Raw genomic sequence first — 22,092 nt, 5'->3', positions numbered from 1 at the left:
GGGCGGGGGGAGCAGGCTCCCCGCTGAGCAGAGAGCCCAATGCCGGAGCTCTACCCCAGGACACTGAGACCATGATCTGAGCTGAAGGCAGAGGCTTAACCCACTGAGCCACCCAGGCACCCTGTTTTGTGTTTTAAAATTGTGCTTCACCCCAGAAGTGTTGTAAAAAGATAGTTACCCATCATCTATGTGTTGATAATACTAAAGTCATGTTTTTCAAACTATCTTAAGCTTATAGATTTCATGCCCTAACATGTGAGGACTATGTTTCTTTTCCTTTTTTTCCTCTTTTTCCCCCAAACCCTTTTAAAAAGCAGATTATTATATATAATCTGCTGCTTACTTTTTTAAAAGGGTTTCGGGGGGAAAATGATATAAAGAATTCTGGAAGATGTGTGTGCAGGCGGTAGGGAAAGGATTTGAAGGGCTTAGGAAAAAAGATTCAGTTACAATGAAATCCTGTAAATGGACATAAAAGAACAAGGGTATGGACCGATAAAGTAGAGAATTAAAGGAAACCAGGGGGTTATCCCTTAACACCTTTCTCTCCTTCTCCTGCCTTATCCAGTCCATTAAGTCTGGTTGTTAGTTCTTGGGCCTTTTAGTTCCTAAATCCTCCATGTTACCTGCTCCCTCCCTTCTCCACTCAGAGCCCAGTCTTCACCTTCATCTCTTGCCCAGAATAACCAGTAGCTGCTCTCCTAATCTCCCATCTTCCCTCACTAGTGTCCTCCCGCTCACAGCGATCTTGGAAGGGACAAACCCCGCCCCCCACTTGTCACGTGCCTCCCATCTCAAGCTCCAAACACATCGGTGGCTCCCTGCTGCTCTTAGTTCTGTGACATCAGAACTTCCACATGGCTCACAGGACCACATCTCCTCACACCACATGCTCTTCCTCCCTGAGCTCCAGGCTGGGGACCCTTCCGTTCCTCACATGCTCTTTCCTGGCGGTCTCGCTACAAAGCAGGACCTTTGGACCTTCTGGCCCAGCCCCTCTGCACTCTTTCTTCACATTCTGCCCCAGTTGGGACTTCTTCCCTGATCTTGCCACCTGGAGGAAAAGCCACTGTTATCTGCCTTCATGATGCATGCAAGACGAGGAAGGTCAAGATCTTCCCGTATCATGACATGGGGAAGCTCTCTTTTAGGAAAAGAACACAAAGTTAGAGGCATTAAAAGTAGATGCTGGGCCTTGAAAGGGTCCTGTGACAGCAAGGGTTCCTGAAGCTTATGCTGCTCTCCCTGCAAAGTAAAATCTTCCTGAGTGGTCCTCTTCTTGGTAGCGCTTCTCGGTTGACCGTTTTACATCTTCAGTCATGAATAGTTCTCTCTCCTAGACTGTGCATTCCATGAGAAAGGAAACATGTCTTTGCCCACCAGAGTTTCTCCAGGAATTTGCATCATGTTAACACTTGAGTACACAGATATGTTTCATGGATGGAGGGTTGAGGGAGTGAATAAGTAAACAAAGATTCCGGTTAAGGGTTAATGCTTATAATGCCTTTATAAAATGTAGCTGTCTTTCTTGGAAGCTACAACTAAGTGGAGAACACCCAGATTCCATTGCTCTTATGTCAGTACGTTGTGAAAGGCAAACTCTCGTCTTCGTATCTGGGAGTGAAGAATTTTTATAGAGCTCTTTATATAAAATGCCTTATACAACACAGTGAATAACGACAGCAGCTTTCACAGAGCACTTCCCAGGGCTCTGGGTACTGACTCAGCACTTTGGTACAGTATTCTGATTGAAGTGTTTATGGACTCCAGCAAAACTGTGCACATGCAGTTAGAGGCGGTCAGAACCTCGGCATCCAGTATGTGTGCGGAAGGGCAAAAAACGCCATGAGGACAGGGAAAATAAACATCTGAGGTTCCAGGCAGCTTCCTTGTCTCCTGGAGTCTGCCTCTCTGGAGCTCCTTCCTGCTTGTCCTTTTATATTGCGTGGCTGTATGCTAAAATGGGGCTCTTTTGCCTCAGTCCAGGAGTTCACACTGGCTTATCACCTGCCTGCAATCAAGAATCAGACCTTGGTCTTATCTCCTGGTGAGGGTGTGCCCACACTTGTCTTTTTGTTTTCCCGTAGAATGTTGACTTCTAAGCCAAACTGCCTGCAGATGGTCTATCCCTGTGAGTCACCTTCAGAAGAACCTGTTAAAAAGAGTTGTATGGTACTGTCCATCTGGACATTGAAGAATTTGTGTCAGAGCTGATCCTTTTAAACTCTGGCACAATTAACAGTGACTTCAGCTGTCCCTGTAATGAACAGCGACAGCGTTTGGCTCACAGGTTCAGTGCCTTCTACGCCCGCTCCTAGAATGCTGGTTACAGGTCACCAGGATTTGTTCTGGTCTGGTTCAGACCTTTATTACATTTTTGTTTTTGTTTTTCTTTTTTTCCTGTGTCATGCTCTGGGTACATGCAGATAAAAGAAACTCACCTCCTTTAGGGTGGGAATTCAAACCTAGGTGGAGGGAAAGAAGGAGACAGACAGATTGATGGAACTCCCAGTTGAGCAAGTGTCATGAGCAGCCATGGTCTGTGTCTGTGTTCATTTCTAGTCCTAATGGCTGGGCTGTTTTAATGAACCACTAGGTAGCCTCATGAATTACATGTCCAGGGTATGGGATAGCCATATCTGAGTATCTTTTACTAACTTTGAGAAGTTTTCTCAGGGTTAGTAAGATGAACACCAGGCAAGGCACTCAGGTGCTTTCTAGCAACCTGGACTAAATCAGGAACAAGGACTGGTAGGTTCCCAACTGTCTGTATCCAGAGCAGATAACCATGGGTTTGTGATGAGAGGGCCTTTCTGTCCCAAAGACAACTGGAACAGAATGTGGCAAGACTTCCCAGGATCATGGAAAGGTCCTGAGGGGGTCAGAAATCTCCATTCTGGCTCACTTTCCTTAGTCCAGTCTCAGGCATGTGCCAGTCATACTCTGGAGTAGCAATACTAAAGGTGAGTAAACTTGAAAAGAAAATGGTCAGTTTTGGCCTAAGATGTCTTTTCTTACAGGTGGGAAGAATTTAGAAATGCAAATGTAACTACCCTTAACAATCCCACTGGCTGCCTTGCAAACTGGATAAAGTTAGGATTAGAAGACTTTGACCAGACATTTCTCTCTGAGCCTGGGATGGCTTTCTCTGGAGCCTTTATTAAGGCCTCTTTTGCAGGGCTGATCAGACCATCTCCATACCTCTTTCTCTGTTTGTGTTTCCTCTAGGCTTCTTTTTCAGTGGGGACAGCTGCTGATTTTTCGTATTATTATTCCCCTTTTTATCCCCAGCTCCTATATCTAGCACTCTGTAAATGTTTTTTGAATGAAAAATAGTTTCTAGTAGAAGGTGCCTAAGCGATGCCTGTAGGTGCTGAAGGATTTGTGAAGTTCTCTTGGCCTGATTTCCTGGTCAAGGCAATGCTAGTGATAATTTGTGAAAGAAAACTCTGATGTTTGCACGAAATGAAATGTGGAAGCCATTGATTTAGACGTTCTTTTGTTCCATGAATGAGATCTCATTTTCTAGCTTTCAAACATGGGCCTTGACTTTTAGAATTAAAAGCTAGCAGAAAAGGCAAGAAAATACACAATGGTATATTAAAATATTTTTGTTAATTCCTGAGATAGTTTGTCTTAGATTTTCTAAAATGTATTGAGAATTCTATTCCTTAGCTTTGAAGTGGATTTTCTCTGTGAATAGCACTGCTCTAGAGAGAAAGTCCAAGTAGGTACTAAAATATACTTTGTTTTTGTAGCTCACAGATTCTGGATTTTCTCAAGTCCTTTTCTTTCAGGTGTTAAGTGGATTCATAAAAAGCTTTTGGAAGGCTACCTGAGTGGCCCAGTCAGTTAAAAGTCTGGATCTTGGGGCGCCTGGGTGGCTCAGTGGGTTAAGCCGCTGCCTTCGGCTCAGGTCATGATCTCAGAGTCCTGGGATCGAGCCCCTGCATCATCGGGCTCTCTGCTCAGCAGGGAGCCTGCTTCCTCCTCTCTCTCTGCCTGCCTCTCTGCCTGCTTGTGATCTCTCTGTCAAATAAATAAATAAAATCTTTAAAAAAAAAAAAGTCTGGATCTTGATTTTGGCTGTGACCTCAGGGTCAGAAGATCGCTCTGCCCCTCCCCCACTTTAAAAAAAAAAAGCTTTTGGAGGTAGCAAAATGGGTGGATTTTGTGAAATCTGATTTTAGTAGGTTTTAGTTCTTTATTTTTCTTAAGGTCCTTTTTTTTTTTTTTCTTTTCGGTGTTCCAGATTTCATTGTTTATGCACCACACCCAGTGCTCCATGCAATATGTGTCCTTCTTAATAGCCACCACCAGGCTCACCCAACCCCCCACTCCCCTCCCCTCCAAAACCCTCAGTTTGTTTCTCAGAGTCCACATTCTCTCATGGTTTGCTCCCCCTCCAGTTTCCCCCAACTGCCCCCCAACTCACTTCTCTCCATCTCCCAATGTCCTCCGTGTTATTCCTTATGCTTCACAATTAAGTGAAACCATATGATAATTGACTCTCTTGCTTGACTGATTTCACTCAGTATAATCTCCTCTAGTCCCATCCATGTTGATATAAAAGTTGGGTATTCATCCTTTCTGATGGAGGCATAATACTCCTTTGTATATATGGACCATATCTTCTTTATCCATTTGTCCGTTGAAGGGCATCTTGGTTCTCTCCACAGTTTGCCGACTGTGGCCGTTGCTGCTATGAACATTGGAGTACAGATAGCCCTTCTTTTCACTACATCAGTGTCTTTGGGGTAAATACCCAGTACTGCAATTGCAGGGTCATAGGGAAGCTCTATTCTTAATTTCTTAAGGAATCTCCACACTCTTTTCCAAAGTGGCTGCACCAACTTGCATTCCTTCCATCAGTGTAAGATTTTCTCTTTTTTTCTCTACATCCTTTCTCCTTTCTCCACATCCTCTCCAACACTCGTTGTTTCCTGTCCTGTTAATTTTGGCCATTCTGACTGGTATAAGGTGGTATCTCAATGTGGTTTTGATTTGAATCTCCCTGATGGCTAGTGATGAACATTTTTTCACGTGTCCATTAGCCATTTGCATGTCTTCTTTGGAGAAGTGTCTGTTCATGTCTTCTGCCCATTTTTTTGATGTGATTATCTGTTTTGTGTGTGTTGAGTTTGAGGAGTTCTTTATAGTTCTTTATAGTTCTATAGTGTCATTTGCAAATATCTTCTCCCATTCTGTGGGTTGCCTCTTTGTTTTGTTGACTGTTTCCTTTGCTATGCAGAAGCTTTTGATGTTGATGAAATCCCAAAAGTTCATTTTTGCTTTTGTTTCCTTTGCCTTTGGAGACCTGTCTTGAAAGAAGTTGCTGTGACTGACGGTGAAGAGGTTACTGCCTATGTTCTCTAGGATTTTGATAGATTCCTGCCTCACATTTAGGTCTTTTATCCATTTCGAGTTTATCTTTTTGTATGGTGTAAGAGAATGGTCAAGTTTCATTATTCTACACATAGCTGTCCCAATTTTCCCAACACCACTTACTGAAGAGACTGTCTTTTTTCCACTGTATATTTTTTCCTGCTTTTTCGAAGATTATTTGACCATAGAGTTGAGGGTCCATATCTGGGCTCTCTACTCTGTTCCGCTGGTCTATGTGTCTGTTTTTGTGCTTTGTAGTAAAGCTTGAAATCAGGCAACATGATGCCCCCAGTTTTGTTTTTCCTTTTCAATATTTCCTTAGCAATTAGGGGTCTCTTCTGATTTCATACAAATTTTAGGATTGTTTTTTCCAGCTCTTTGAAAAATACTGGTGGAATTTTGATCGGAATGGCATTGAAAGTATAGATTGCTCTAGGCAGTATAGACATTGTAACAACGTTTATTTTTCCAATCCATGAGCATGGAATGGTCTTTCATCTTTTTGTGTCTTCTTCAATCTCTTTCATGAGTGTTCTGTAGTTCCTTGAGTACAGATCCTTTACCTCTTTGGTTAGGTTTATTCCCCGGTATCTTATGGTTCTTGGTGCTATAGTAAATGGAATCGATTCTCTAATTTCCCTATCTGTATTTTCATTGTTAGTGTATAAGAAAGCAACTGATTTCTGTACATTGATTTTGTATCCTGCCACATTACTGAATTGCTGAATGAGTTCTAGTAGTTTGGGGGTGGAGTCTTTTGGGTTTTCCATATAAAGTGTCATGTCATCTGCGAAGAGAGGGAGTTTGGCTTCTTCTTTGCCAATTTGAATACCTTTTATTTCTTTTTGTTGTCTGATTGCTGTTGCTAGGACTTCTAGTACTATGCTGAACAAGAGTGGTGAGAGTGGACATCCTTGTCATTTTCCTGATCTCAAAGGGAAGGCTGTCTGCTTTTCCCCTTTGAGGATGATATTCATTGTGGGTTTTTCAGAAATGGATTTTATGAAATTTATGAAATGTTCCCTCTATCCGTGTACTTTGAACCATTTTAATCAGGAATGGGTGCTATATCTTGTCAAATGCTTTTTTCTGCATCAATTGAGAAGACCATGTGGTTTTTCTCTCTTCTCTTACTGATTTGTTCTATCACATTGATTGATTTGTGAATGTTGAACCACCCTTTCATCCCATGGATAAATCCCACCTGGTCATGGTGGATAATGTTTTTAATGTACTGTTAGATCCTGTTAGCTAGGATCTTGTTGAGAATCTTGGCATCCATATTCATCAGGGATATTGGTCTGAAATTCTCCTTTTTGGTGGGATATTTGCCTGGTTTGGGGATCAGGGTAATGCTCACTTCATAAAGAGTCTGCAAGTTTTCCTTCTGTTTCTATTTTTTGAAACAGCTTTAGGAGAATAGGTATTATTTCTTCTTTGAATGTTTGGTAGAATTCTCCAGGGAATCTGTCAGGTCCTGGGCTCTTGTTTTTTGGGAGGTTTATGATCATTGCTTCAATCTCATTACTAGATACTGGTTCATTCAGGTTGTCAATTTCTTCTTGATTCACTTTTTGGAAGTTTGTAGGTTTCCAGAAATGCATCCATTTCATCTAGGTTGCTTAACTTATTGGCATATAACTGTTGATAATAATTTCTGATGATTATTTCTATTTCCTTGGTGTTAATCGTGATCTCTCCCTTTTCATTCATAATGTTATTAATTTGGGCCTTCTCTCTTATTTTCTGGATTAGTTTGGCCAGTGGTTTATTGATCTTACTGATTCTTTCAAAAAACCAGCTTCTCGTTTCGTTGATATGTTCTAGTATATCTCTCGTTTCTATCTCATTGATCTCTGCTCTAATCTTGATTATTTCCCTTCTTATGTGTGGGGTCGGCTTAATTTCTTGTTGATTCTCCAGTTCTTTAAGGTGTAAAGATTGCTGGTGTATTCTGGATTTTTTAATTTTTTTTTGAGGGAGGCATAGAGGACTATGTATTTCCCCCTTAGGACTGCCTTTGCTATATCCCATAGGTTTTGGACCAAAGTGTCTTCATTCTCATTGGTTTCCCTGATTTATTTAAGTTCTTCTTTGATTTCCTGGTTGATCCAAACATTCTTAAGCAAGGTGGTCTTTAGCTTCCAAGTGTTTAGTAGGTTTTAGATAGCCAAGTGGTTTGTAAAATCAAGGGACAAGTCCCTAAACATTTTTTCTGTTATTTTTGAGGTATCTAGACCAAAGTAGTGTTAGAGGAAAATTGTTTTTTTATTTTTATTTTTTTAAGATTTTATTTTTCATCTTTACATGCAACGTGGGGCTTGAACTTATAACCCCAAGATTGAGAGTCCCATGCTCTATCGGCTGAGAAAATAGAAAGTCCCATGCTCTGTCGGCTGAGAAAATAGAAATAAAATTCTATTTATTAAAATAGAAAACGACTTGTAAAAGAAAATTCCAGGGCACCTGGGCGGGCTCAGTTGGTTGAGTATCCAACTCTTGATTTTGGCTCAGGTCATGATCTCAGGATCATGAGATTGAGCCCCACTTTGGGCTCTGCACTGGACGTGGACCCTGATTAACATTCTGTCCCTCTCCTCTGCCCCCACTTCTTAAAAAAATAAATAAAAGAAAATTTCTTATAATCTTTTTGAGAATGAGTAACACTGATTTGTTGTATTTGTATATGGAATTATATTAGCTAAAGTATCTTGCATAATTATAATATCCATAACAATATGTATTATTTAATAACATAATGACGAGTCCAGTCTCAAAATGGAGGTAAAAGCACCACCCGGTCACCCCCAGCCCAACTCTGGCCATTGCCGCCGCTGCCGCCGGGGTGAGGAGGGCCATGATCCAAAGGAACCAGAGCAATTGAGAAAACTGTTTATTGGTGGTTTGAGCTTTGAAACTACAGATGATAGTTTAAGAGAACATTTTGAAGAATGGGGTACACTTACAGATTGTGTGGTGATGAGAGACCCCCAAACAAAACGTTCCAGGGGTTTTGGTTTTGGACTTTCTCCTGTGTTGAAGAGGTGGATGCAGCAATGTGTGCCTGACCACACAAGGTTGATGGGCGTGTAGTGGAACCAAAGAGAGCTGTTTCTAGAGAGAATTCTGTAAAGCCTGGTGCCCATCTAACAGTGAAGAAAAATTTTGTTGGTGGTATTAAAGAAGATACAGAAGAATATAATTTGAGAGACTACTTTGAAAAGTATGGCAAGATTGAAACCATAGAAGTTATGGAAGACAGGCAGAGTGGAAAAAAGACAGGATTTGCTTTTTGTAACTTTTGATGATCATGATACAGTTGATAAAATTGTTGTTTAGACATACCACGCTATTAATGGGCATAATTGTGAAGTGAAAAAGGCCCTTTCTAAACAAGAAATGCAGTCTGCTGGATCACAAAGAGGTCGTGGAGGTGGGTCTGGCAACTTCACGGGTTGTAGAGGAAACTTTGGAGGTGGTGGTAACTTTGGCCGTGGTGGAAACTTTGGTGCAAGAGGGAGGGTATGGTGGTGGAGGTGGTGGCAGCAGAGGTACTTATGGAAGAGGTGATGGTGAATATAATGGATTTGGAGGTGATGGTGGCAACTACGGTGGTGGTCCTGATTACAGTAGTAGAGGAGTCTGTGGTGGTGGTGGACCAGGGTATGGAAACGAAGGAGGTGGATATGGAGGTGGTGGTGGAGGATATGATGGTGACAATGAAGGAGGAAATTTGGGAGGTGGTAAATGGTGGTGGTGGGAACTATAATGATTTTGGAAATTATAGTGGACAACAGCAATCAAATTATGGACCCATGAAGGGGGGGCAGTTTTGGTGGAAGAAGGTCGGGCAGTCCCTATGGTGGTGGTTATGGATCTGGTGGTGGAAGCAGAAGGTTCTAAAAAATTTTCAGAAGAAAAGGGCTACAGTTCTTAGCAGGAGAGAAGAGCAAAGATTTGTCAGGAAAGCTGCAGGTTACTTTGAAACAGTCGTCCCAAATGCATTAGAGGAACTGTAAAAATCTACTACAGAAGGAACGATGATCCATAGTCAGAAAAGTTACTGCAGCTTAAACAGGAAACCCTTCTTGTTCAGGACTGTCATAGCCACAGTTTGCAAAAAGTATGGCTATTGATTAATGCAACATAGTGTCAGTTAGATGTACATTCCTGAGGTCTTTATCTGTTGTAGCTTTGTCTTTCTCTTTTTCGTTTTCTTTTCATTACATCAGGTATATTGCCCAGTAAATTGTGGTAGTGGTACCAGGAATAAAAAATTAAGGAATTTTTAACTTTCAAAAAAAAAATTAGTAACATAACATCTGTAACAGTTAATACTCATGTAATATCAGTCATACAGAGCTCTGTTTGAAAACACTGAAGCATTCCTTCTCTCTCATTTTACATCTGAAGCATTTATTTTAATTGTAGGTGTTTTTCATGTCTGAATTGGGTGTGGCATGTGTGTGTGTTCCTGCACACGTGTGTACATATGTTCAAATGTACATTGAATGTTGAGGAAGGGATACTGGTAGTGATGATATAGCTCATTGCTTCTTTATGAACTTTAACTTGTTCTGCTTTGACTTATTTCACTAAAGGATTTGAGGATTTGATCCTTACCAGTCTCAGGTGTTTACCCAATCTGCCCAGTTTGGCCAAGAAAACTGGCCGGTTTTTCACAGAACGCAGTAGAAAGAAAATGAACATTCGTATTTGGGTAGGGAACTCATACCTATGTGAAAAATATATGTATTAGATTGATTAATCAAGCTCTTTGCTATTTCATATACTAAATTCTTTTCATTAAGTAACACTTCCAAGCCATTTGTCTTCCTTTTAATAGGGGTATTGAAGGTCTTCTTGTGCAGATGGGATTAATTTTTAAAGTTTTAAATTAGGTGGCCATATTTTTCTGTTTTGATGCTAGGATTTTGCTGTATGCTAATAATAATCTCCTTAATATAAGTTTTCCAGTGAACACTAAGTTCCCCACATTTACACTGCTAAAGAACATGAGCGAAAAACAAGATTTGAACCCAGGTCTCTTTGGCATCAAGCTTTGCCACCTCCTAATGTAAGTAATTTTCATTGGGGGGCACCTGGCTTGCTCAGTTGGTGGAGTGTGTAACTCTTGATCTCGGGGTTGTACGTTTGAGCCCCATGTTGGGTGTAGAGATGACTTAAAAATAAAATTTAAAAAAAAAATAAGTAATTTTAATTGAAATGTTTTTGAATGAAATGAAATCGAAACCAGAGTTTTACTGTCTTTTATTTTGGGATTCCTTCTGTGTACATAATGCTACATGCTAATTCAAAATTCAAGAAATTGGCCTAACCCTCTTCAGTTAAAGACTAATTAAGATGGGCTTGCTTTTCTCCTCAGTGATTCTTTTTCTGCATTCAGATTCAGCAAACATCTTTGTGTCAGACCCTAAACTGAATTGCTTCCAATACATGGCAATATTGTTATTAAGATTTAATAGATGAGGGGCGCCTGGGTGGCTCAGTGGGTTAAAGCCTCTGCCTTCAGCTTAGGTCATGATCCCAGGGTTCTGGGATCAAGCCCCGCATCAGGCTCTCTGCTCAGCGATGAGCCTGCTTCCCCCCCCCCCTGCCTGTGTCTTTGCCTACTTGTGATCTCTGTTAAATAAATAAATAAAATCTTGAAAAAAAAAAGATTTAATAGATGAGACATGGAGTGGATAAGGAAAGTGCTAAAGATTTTTCTTCAGAACAAGTTCGGTGTAATCATAATAACATAGCAATCATTTTAGAACATATTTGAACCTAGAATGCTGTATAGCGTGACTCTACAATTAGGGTACCTCCTTTCACTATCCTGTTTCTGTTGAGAAGCAGTTTAGGCAGTAAAATAAAGATTGAGGTCTGGCTTCTAAATTATAATGACTTTTTTGAGGTTTAATTCATATAGCATACAATTCACCCAGTTAAGTGTACTTTTCAGCATTTTTCAGGATATTCACGGGGTTGTCCAACCATCATAGCTTCTAATTTTTGAACCTGGCTATTGGTTATTGGTTTAGTCCATTATTACTGGTCATGCTTTCAGATAAGAAAACAGAAGCAGGGACACCTGGGTGGCTCCATCATTAAGCCTCTGCGTTTGGCTCAGGTCATGATCCCAGGACCCTGGGATCGAGTCTGGCATCAGGCTCCTTGCTCAGTGGGAAGCCTGCTTCTCCCTCTCTCACTCCCCCTGCTTATGTTCCCTTTCCTGCTGTCTCTCTCTGTCAAATAAATAAATATAATCTTTTTTTAAAAAAATGAAAAGAAAATAGAATCATATAGTGTAAAAGAATTTAGATTCAGTCTGTTCTTTCCTGATTCATCATTGTTCAGTCAAAGTCCATTAATTTTACTCTTTCAGTTCTAGTACAGAAAACTTTCCCAATTCCCATCAGAAATGTGTACTTATGGGAATGTTAAGCTGATTTTCGTATGTACCATAAACAGAGAAGCCTTGGAATGTGAAATCCTCATGCTTGTAATGTAATTCTTTAAGTCCTTTGCAATAGACGTACTATAAAGGAGAACCCAAAGAATGTATGCAATTACTACTAAGTGTGCCTGTCTCGGGTTAAAAAAAAAACAAAAACACCCTTATACATGGTTATATCCATTCTGAGTCCCCATTCACTAAAGAGATCAAACCTTGGATATGGAAGTTAGGTACTGATCTCTCTCATTGACTTGACTTTCACATTAGAAAGTCACTTGAGGATCATCATGTACTTAACATACTATATTATATGAATATATATTTAATATACTTGGTATGCACTTGTATATATGAAAAGCAATTTCTGTTTTCAAAGTGCTCCCGCATTTTCAGGCAGTTAATGGTTGAAACACTCCCTGGGAGGTAGGAAGTTTTTACTCTGTTTTTGATGGGTAAAATGGGATAACAGGCACACTTACTGAAGTCCTGTGTTTGAGATAAGAGCTAGTTAGTGGCTGACGTTGCAGGAAAGTACTGGTTTCCTGCCTTATGGGCCCACGCACTCCCTTAAGACATTTAAACCATCCCTGCCTCGGTTTGTTTCCACCTTGTGACTTACCTGTAAAATGTGCTATCTCTACAGGGGCATACTAGATGAAGAATGGGATAACAATAGAATTATTTGTAGTTTCTATAATACCTAACTTCTCCCGTATCTCCATGCCTTTGTGCTTGCTACTTCTGTCAAAATCATATTTCCTACCCTCCTAGGCACCCCATGACGGTCCCCCTTCTTCTGATCTCAGCTTGGAAACCACCTCTCTGTGGAGCTCCACCCCCGGTTATCAGATGCAGACGTGGGTTTGTGCTGTCCTACACCTCCTGTATTTTGTATTAACCCGGTCAGGGCAGTTTTCTTACTGTGTTGTAATAGCACACTTACTGCTAATGGGGATGTCCATTAGACTGGGAACTCCTGGAGGGCAAGGACTAAGTTACATCATGTCCACATTCCACTCCCTGGTGCCTGGCTCATGGTTTTTGACATCGTGAAAGGTCACCTTAGGGAAGGAGGTGGTGATTACATAATTTCATTCCTCCGTCTCCTCAAAGCCAAAGACAAGGGTCAGAAGTTCCCTCCTTCAGCAGCCGACCGTAGCCAACAGCACAGCCACTGGAAGACCGATGGAGATAGGAATAGACTGAAGATAGGAATATGAAAGATTCTGTTAGCCGTGTCACTTAATTAGCCCAGGGAGGTCTGTTAAGCTTTTTGTGCTCGGGTTTCTGCATCCTGGTAGCCAGTAGCAGTGCCTCATTCCTCGGGTTACCGTGAAAGTCCGCGGAGGTATTTCATAGAAAAATAGTTTGCAAACTGCCCACACAAGGAGTAAGGAAGAGAGGCAGCATCACCTGCTAGAAGGAACATGTGGCTTGGCCTTAGCTGAGATTTTTCAATCCAGATTTCTCCACTAATTATTTGACTTCCACAACTTAATTCCTGCAGGCCAGTTTCTCTGTCAGGGGAAAATAATCCCACTGTGGCAGATGAGCGTAACGTAAGGGTTAGGTGAAATGCAGGCGGTGTTCCACTGGCGTTCATCTGTGCGCCTTGAGCTCGTCCCAGCCAGAGCTGTTTCACATGGTAGATTCATACCTCTGCACCTACTTTTCTGTGGCAGATTCAGTCCTTTGTAGTCCGGGGAGGCCTCTGACCCCAGCCAGCCTGTGCGAGCCTTGGCTGGGGGAAGGTGGAGCTTCCGTCTGCTGACACTGAGCATTTGTAGAGCAGTTGTTTGTACTTTGATCATTTCTTTTTGAAACTTTTTATTGAAGTTAAAACATAATAAATAACCAAAAAGGCACATAGCCTCAACGTACAGATCACCTTTTATAAACCGAGCAGACCCACGTAACTAGACCATTCATTCCCATGGATGCCTGATACTCCACTTTGTGAAAATCCCACGTTTCATTTTTTCATTCTACTGGTGGTGGACGTGTAGCTAGCTTCCAGTGTAGGGCGATTGCAACTAGTGCCTCTGGGAATGTCTTTTATATGTGGCTTTTAATAAGGATATGTTTTTCTCCTGGGTATATTGCTGGGTCATAGAGTGTGCACATGTTCAATTTTAGTAGATGTTAACCCAGAAGTTTCCCAGCATGGTTTTATCAGTTTACTCCTACCAGCAGTGTTTAAGGGTTCTCCTTGCTCCCCATCCTCACCAGCACTTGATATTATCTGTCTTTTTCATTTTGGTGGCTTTTATGATAATTAGGTAGCATTTTGGAAGTAGAACTGTTCCCTCACCCCACAAAACCTGAAACTCTAAACTGTAATACATTCATTTCAGGAATGCGTCCCACACAGAAGCAGATTATACCAGATGTAAAACTCCTATTACAGTGCTTGGCACATGGGAGGAAGGTGACACATAACTAGCTGCCGTTATTGTCATCGTCATCATCATTGTTGTCACTGAATGCCTTCTCTGTTCTTGAGAGGAGAGAGAGTGGGTCACAGTGGATGGCAGGTGAATAGGAAGGCATAGTCCCTGCCCACATCCTTTAGGAAGGAGCTCATGATCTACAGGAAGAGACAAATATTAGAAAAAGATATTATTAGACCATATGATAGGAGTTCGGGAAAAGAGGCAATACCTGCACTGGTGCTTGAGGAATCCGTAGGAGTTGAACAGAAAGAAAGAAGGGAAGTGACTGGAGGAAATGGCAGGGGCACAGAACCGTTGGCGTTCTGTGCTGTAGAGTAGACAGCATGCTGGAGGAAAAGAGTCCACCCTTGCGTGCTGGTCCCTGTTGTTCAGATGTTGGCACCCTTGCTGGGTTGTGGAGGCCAAGCTAGCAATCATTTGGGGTCATTGTGAAGTTACAGTACTCTAATGCTCTGTTCTCTGCCCCCACCTTTTAACTTTCTCTCCCTCCTCTGGGAAAGTGACCCACCTCCTCTTCTCACTCCTGGAATCAGAGCCTGTCCCGAGTCCAAGGTGCTGTAAAACCACAGATTGAAGTTTTAACGGCTACGAAATACTGGTTACAAGGATCCCACAGCTTCTTTGCTGTCTGAGCCTTTAGCTATTTATCTTTATGCAGAGGCCTGGCTTAGAGTTTTTATTCTTGTCAGAGCCTGAGTTGCACTGTGGTGGCATTTAAGTTTAATCAAATGCTCTTCGACCCAATACCATATGCAGAGAGCTGGTCGCTGTTCTGGAGGGATGTTGAGGTGGAGGAGATGCTGACGATGGTAGTCAAGAGCCGTACGGTCTTTCCTTGGTGAAGCACCTGCTACGCGGCAGGCATTGGCTAGAAGGAAATGAGGAGGACAGACATGGCCCCTGACCCATGGCCCTACTGAATTTAAAATCTGGTCTGGGATCAGACAAGTAGTCAGTTGGTTCCACCACAGTGTGACAAAGACTGTCCTGGGCAAAGGGACAGAGTCCTGTGAGAGCACGTCAGAGAAGAGCCCCATGCAGATGGGGGTTAGGCAGGACTTCCTGGGAAAGGTAACAGAAACCTGGTAGCCTAATGAAGGTGACTGGGAAGGAAGTAGAGGAAACAGTGCATAGAAGGACCTGAATACAGGGGGGCAAGGAGTGGCTGGTTGGAGAAGCTGGAAGACCTTATCAGCCTAGAGTGTAGAGAATCTTTGGAGAAGAGTTTTAACCAAAGGACCCGCAGCAGGTGGGAGATGCATTGAAGGAAGTCAAGAGTGGAGGCAGACAGACAGCAAAAGGCAAACATCATGTGATTTTATTTCTATGTGGAAACCGTAAAAGACAAAATGAACAAATAAAAACAGAAATTGACTCACAAGTTCAGAGAACAAACCTAAGGTTGCCAGAGAAGGTGGCAGTGCAGGGATGACCAAAACAGGCGAAGGGGATTGGGGAGTACAGACTTCAGGTTACACAACAAAGAAGTCATAGGAATGAAACATACAACGTAGGAGGTACAGTCAATAATATTGTAATCATTTTGGTGACAGATGGTGACGACACTGACCACAGTGAGCATTTTGTGATGTACGTAATTGTTGAATCACTGTTTTATACACCCAGAGCTAATGGAGCATTTCACGTCAACTCTACTTTAATAACAATAATCAAATAAGTAGCTAAATAAATAAAAATAAAGACTGGAAGCAGAGAAACCAGTTGTAATAATTAGTACTTAACAGACAGGTAAGTAATATTCACAGCAGGATGACTTTCAAAATTCCCTTCTCCCCTCAGTTCTCCAACCCAAACATCCTGACTTCTTTAGAGCCCAATACCACAATCTGAAGAGTAAAGAAGAATCTTATTAGAAAGAGGTATTTTTTTTCCTATTATTTATATGTATGGCCCTTTAAAACCGTGGTCCCTGGGTGTGATTGGATGAAGTTCTTTGCCAGGAAGAAACATGGGAGGTGTGTTCTGTAATCTCTGTATTCTAAGTAAGAGTCATGGTGACCTGTGGCTTGGTGCTGTGTTTCTGCATTCTGTGTAGGGTCCAAAGAGCTCACATGACATGTGGTGAACTGCTTCTCATGCAGCTTGGCCCACTGCGCACTCCGATAGCCTAGCTTCCTGCGTAAATTCCCAACCACTCACAAAACCAAACACACACACACACACACACACACACACACACGATACAAGAGCTCAGGATAAAGGGATTCCGGTGGGAATGTTATCTCCCACTTCCTTGGTCATTTTTTAATAAAGACTGAGGTCCAGGCATTTCATACTTCAGCCTTAAAGTCTAGAAGTGTGATTTCTAGTGATCTTCACTAAGTGTAAGGACAATGGAATAGTTTCTATGTATTTGGAGTCCTTGGGCTTACATTTACCTCTTACATAAAAGACATTCCACTTAAAAAAAAAAAAAAAGCTATAGATAGGAGAATTGCTATTACAGATGAATAAATATTCATTGTATTTTATTAAGAAATACTATGTTCCTGCCTTGTGCAGCACGAGATGTATGTAGAGTTTCAGAAGAAATAAGACAGCGTCCCGACTTTCAGAGACTTTGAAACAGAGCCAGCAGAGTCAGTGTTCTGATCCCACCACTCTCTGTTTTGTCATCCAAGAGAGACACTAGTAACCAGTCATTTAACACTTCTTTGCTAACACCAGAGTCAGCCTCAGAATCCTTCTCAACACAGCAGTCCAGGCAACTTTGGCATCATTCGATTTTTAAAAATCTATTTTCTTTCCTTTATTTTAAAATATAATATATTCCCAGAATTTTAGGTATTTGCCTGGCCTTTTATCTTTCTTTTACTAGCTTTTCAAAGAATTACGTCATATTCTAGTTGAATACTGGAACCTGAGAGCATCCCAAAAAAGTAGAATGTGATAGTGTTACTTTTCAAGAAGCTGAAACTTCCAGATTCAAGAAGATAAACACTGATTTCACATGTATGATCACAGAGGCCCATTCCCAGCACTTGCCCTAGAAACTTTGAGTTTTTCTTGCTTTTGTCAAGGATGATGGTCCTTTTTACTTTTATTCTTTGTAGGAATTGTTTCAGGACTGTAACACTGCCAGCCATCAGTGACTGGTGACCATATTTTCAGGTGATCTGGTACTGGACTTCCCTTCGTTGCGTCTGGGGTCGCTGCTTTGGTAGAGATCAAAGGTCTTGCTGGCCCTGACCTCTTTGGTGTCTTGTCACTGATCATTCCACCTGTGTCTCTGGCCCTCTTCTCATGCCACATGCGGTTCCACAGGGGCCGCATCCAAGGCCAGAGTTCCAGCTCTATATATTGATAAACCCCAAGTATGTGTATACTAAGACTCCTCTTAAACTCTAGAACCTTAATTTCAGCTGTCCACGGCACATTTCCACCAGAATGAGAAGAGCTAACGTAACGAGCGAACAAGTACTGTGGCCAGAGGCTAGAGCTTTATAATCAATACTTAACTTAAGCTTTCCAATATCCCTCAGAAGTTATCATCCCCATTATACAGATGGAAAACACAAGACTTTGTAGAATCATACCGTTAGTAAGTGATAACCCTGAATCTGGTACACAAAGCTTATGTAGAGTTTAATAGTACGGACCCTTCCATTTTGGCTTGTACAAAATAGAAGTCCTCTCACCTCACTTCCTAAGACTCCAGTCTTTTTTTTTTTTTTTTTTAATTTATTTGATAGAGACAGAGATCACAAACAGGCAGAGAGGCAGGCAGAGAAAGAGGGGGAAGAGCAGGCTCCCTGCTGAGCAGAGAGCCCGATGCGGGGCTCGATCCCAGGACCCTGAGATCATGACCTGAGCCGAAGGCAGAGGCTTTAACCACTGAGCCACCCAGGTGCCCCCTAAGACTCCAGTCTTAACCTTGAATCCGTCCAGTCCACAGCAGATACCGTCATGTTCTCACATCCTTCTTCAAGGTCCAGAAAGTTAAAAATCTTTCAATTCTGGCTCCAAAACAGCTCTCAAACTTTTCTGCCCTTTCTACTCCAACTCTTCAGCACACTGCCCTTATTTCTCACCTAGAAAGCATTCTTCATTTCTTACCCCGCCCTCACTTTTTTTTTCTCTTCTCTTGGGTGAGGAGAGAAAAGCTCCTACAACAAACCAGCATTTTTTCTCATAGTTGTTCCTTTTAGCTTATTTTCTACTATACCTACCTTGTATAAAAAGCTAGGACGTGAAAGAGAATGCTTTCATTTGGAGCAAGTAAAGAGTTTTTGTGTGTTTGTTTTTCATTTAATGTTTTCGCTTCCATCTTTGTAATGATGCCTTTTGTTTTCTTGTTTTCTAGGAATGTTTACCCTTGCGGAAGTTGCTTCACTTAATGACATTCAACCAACTTACCGAATCCTGAAACCATGGTGGGACGTGTTTATGGATTACCTGGCTGTCGTTATGTTGATGGTAGCCATCTTTGCAGGAACCATGCAACTTACCAAAGATCAGGTGGTCTGCTTGCCAGTATTGCCATCTCCTGTAAATTCAAAGGCACACACACCACCGGGAAACTCCGACGTTACCACCAATATCCCCAAGATGGAAGCAGCCACCAACCAAGACCAAGACGGGCGGACGGCAAGTGACATTTCCTTTGGCGCATCTGCTGTGACACCTGACATACCTCTCAGAGCCACATATCCTCACACAGATTCGACAGTTCCAAATCAGGAGATAAAGAAGGAAAAGAAAGATCCAACAGGCCGAAAGACAAACTTAGATTTTCAGCAATATGTATTTATTAATCAGATGTGTTACCATCTGGCCCTTCCGTGGTATTCCAAGTACTTTCCATACCTTGCTCTCATACATACTATTATTCTCATGGTCAGTAGCAATTTTTGGTTCAAATATCCCAAAACATGCTCAAAAGTAGAACATTTTGTTTCAATACTAGGAAAGTGCTTTGAGTCTCCTTGGACTACCAAAGCGTTGTCTGAGACGGCGTGTGAAGACTCGGAGGAGAACAAGCAGAGAATAACAGGTGCCCAGACTCTACCAAAGCATGTGTCTACCAGCAGTGATGAGGGCAGCCCTAGTGCCAGTACCCCGATGATCAACAAGACAGGCTTCAAATTCTCAGCTGAGAAGCCTGTGATTGAGGTCCCCAGCATGACCATCCTGGATAAGAAAGATGGGGAACAGGCCAAAGCCCTGTTCGAGAAAGTGAGGAAGTTCCGTGCTCACGTGGAAGACAGTGACTTGATCTACAAACTCTATGTGGTCCAAACGTTCATCAAAACAGCCAAATTCATTTTCATCCTCTGCTATACTGCCAACTTCGTCAACGCCATCAGCTTCGAGCACGTCTGCAAGCCCAAAGTGGAGCACCTGACTGGCTATGAGGTGTTTGAGTGCACCCACAATATGGCTTACATGCTGAAGAAGCTTCTCATCAGTTACATATCCATTATCTGTGTTTATGGTTTTATCTGCCTCTACACTCTCTTCTGGTTATTCAGGATACCTTTGAAGGAATATTCTTTCGAAAAAGTCAGAGAAGAGAGCAGTTTTAGTGACATTCCAGATGTCAAAAACGACTTCGCGTTCCTCCTGCACATGGTAGACCAGTATGACCAGCTGTATTCAAAGCGCTTTGGCGTGTTCCTGTCAGAAGTCAGTGAAAATAAACTTAGGGAAATTAGCTTGAACCACGAGTGGACATTCGAGAAACTTCGGCAACACGTGTCCCGCAACGCCCAGGACAAGCAGGAGCTCCACCTGTTCATGCTGTCCGGCGTGCCCGACGCCGTCTTTGACCTCACAGACCTGGATGTGCTGAAACTTGAACTGATTCCAGAAGCTAAAATTCCCGCTAAGATCTCTCAGATGACTAACCTCCAAGAGCTCCACCTCTGCCACTGCCCTGCGAAAGTGGAACAGACGGCTTTTAGCTTCCTCCGCGATCACTTGAGATGCCTTCACGTGAAGTTCACCGACGTGGCTGAAATCCCTGCCTGGGTGTACCTGCTCAAAAACCTTCGGGAGTTGTACTTGATAGGCAATTTGAACTCTGAGAACAACAAGATGATCGGGCTCGAATCTCTCCGGGAGCTACGGCACCTTAAGATTCTCCACGTGAAAAGCAATTTGACCAAAGTTCCCTCCAACATTACAGATGTGGCTCCACATCTTACCAAGTTAGTCATTCATAATGACGGCACTAAACTCTTGGTACTGAACAGCCTTAAGAAAATGATGAATGTCGCCGAGCTCGAACTTCAGAACTGTGAGCTGGAGAGAATCCCCCATGCTATCTTCAGCCTCTCAAATCTGCAGGAACTGGATTTAAAATCAAATAACATACGCACCATCGAGGAGATCATCAGTTTCCAGCATTTAAAACGACTGACGTGTCTGAAATTATGGCATAATAAAATCGCTACCATCCCTCCCTCCATCACCCATGTCAAAAACTTGGAGTCACTTTATTTCTCTAACAACAAGCTCGAATCCTTACCGGTGGCAGTGTTCAGTTTACAGAAACTCAGATGCTTAGACTTAAGCTACAACAACATTTCAGTGATTCCGATAGAGATAGGATTGCTTCAGAACCTGCAGCATTTGCATATCACTGGGAACAAAGTGGACATTCTGCCAAAGCAGTTGTTCAAATGCATTAAGTTGAGGACTTTGAATCTGGGGCAAAACTGCATCACCTTCCTCCCCGAGAAGATTGGTCAGCTCTCCCAGCTCACTCAGCTGGAGCTGAAGGGGAACTGCTTGGACCGCCTGCCAGCCCAGCTGGGCCAGTGTCGCCTGCTCAAGAAAAGCGGGCTTGTTGTGGAAGATCACCTTTTTGACACCCTGCCACTCGAAGTCAAAGAAGCATTGAATCAAGACATAAATATTCCCTTTGCAAATGGGATTTAAACTGAGATGATCCGTGTGCAGGAACACCGTCCTAGAGGGCAAACACTCACGTACAAGTTATTGCAAGATAATGCATTTTAGGAGTAGATACATCTTCAAAAATAAAACACAGAGAGGATGCATAGAAGGCTGATAGAAGACGTAACTGAATGTTCCCTGTTTGTAGTGTTTTCAGTCAATTCATTTCCAGATCTTTTCTCTTTTCTTTTTTTCTTTTGGGGAAAGGGAAGGAACGATTATAATCACTAATCTTGGTTTCTTTTTAAATTGTTTGTAACTTGGATGCTGCCGCTACTGAATGTTTACAAATTGCTTGCCTGCTAAAGTAAATGATTAAATGGACATTTTTCTTACTATACCACCTTTTTGGAGGTGTCTTGATTTACTTTGCCGCATCGGTGCGGTATATTGCTTGAATGCAGACCACTGAAAGACGTGTCAGGTCACAACTTGTAAATGTGGATTAGCTGAAATAATTGATTTCCTTCCTCTTTTAATTTAGAGTGCCTCACATAGGCACTTCTCACCACATTGGGCTAGGGCTCCTGCTTCTGAGAATCCCTTTTTGGAGATTTTACACTCTTGAGGGCCCAGAACACAGTGAAGGTGTGTAGATTGTGGGTGTGGGGGGGGTCATTTGTTTGTTTTTTTTAAAAAAATAACAAGAAAAAATAAAATGATATTTCCCTTACCGAGAGCTATTTTCCTGTAGTCAAGAGTTACCATGGGGCGCCTGGGTGGCTCAGTGGGTTAAAGCCTCTGCCTTCAGCTCAGGTCATGATCCCAGGGTCCTGGGATCGAGCCCCACATCGGGCCCTCTGCTCAGCGGCGAGCCTGCTTCTTCCTCTATCTCTCTGCCTGCCTCTCTGCCTACTTGTGATCTCTGTC

The 22,092-nt window shown here is 42.2% G+C and overlaps 1 protein-coding gene and 1 pseudogene across 4 annotated transcripts in view; both read left to right on the top strand.

Moving 5' to 3' along the window:
- Window positions 1-21,562, top strand: part of LRRC8D (leucine rich repeat containing 8 VRAC subunit D) — a 120,862-nt gene extending 99,300 nt beyond the window's left edge. For all 4 annotated transcript variants that reach the window (XM_047725699.1, XM_047725695.1, XM_047725696.1 and 1 more), the window contains exon 3: window positions 18,626-21,562. In XM_047725699.1, the coding sequence (XP_047581655.1) occupies window positions 18,628-21,204 (2,577 nt within the window). In that variant the 5' untranslated portion in view covers window positions 18,626-18,627 and the 3' untranslated portion in view covers window positions 21,205-21,562. The remainder of the gene's footprint in view (window positions 1-18,625) is intronic.
- On the top strand, window positions 8,018-9,288 carry LOC125097735 (heterogeneous nuclear ribonucleoprotein A3-like; annotated as a pseudogene).
- Window positions 21,563-22,092: the final 530 nt, after the last annotated feature.

Source organism: Lutra lutra, chromosome 4 (genome assembly GCF_902655055.1).
Source record: "Lutra lutra chromosome 4, mLutLut1.2, whole genome shotgun sequence".
Lineage (NCBI taxonomy): Eukaryota > Metazoa > Chordata > Mammalia > Carnivora > Mustelidae > Lutra > Lutra lutra.
This window is presented reverse-complemented; position numbering and strand designations above follow the sequence as displayed.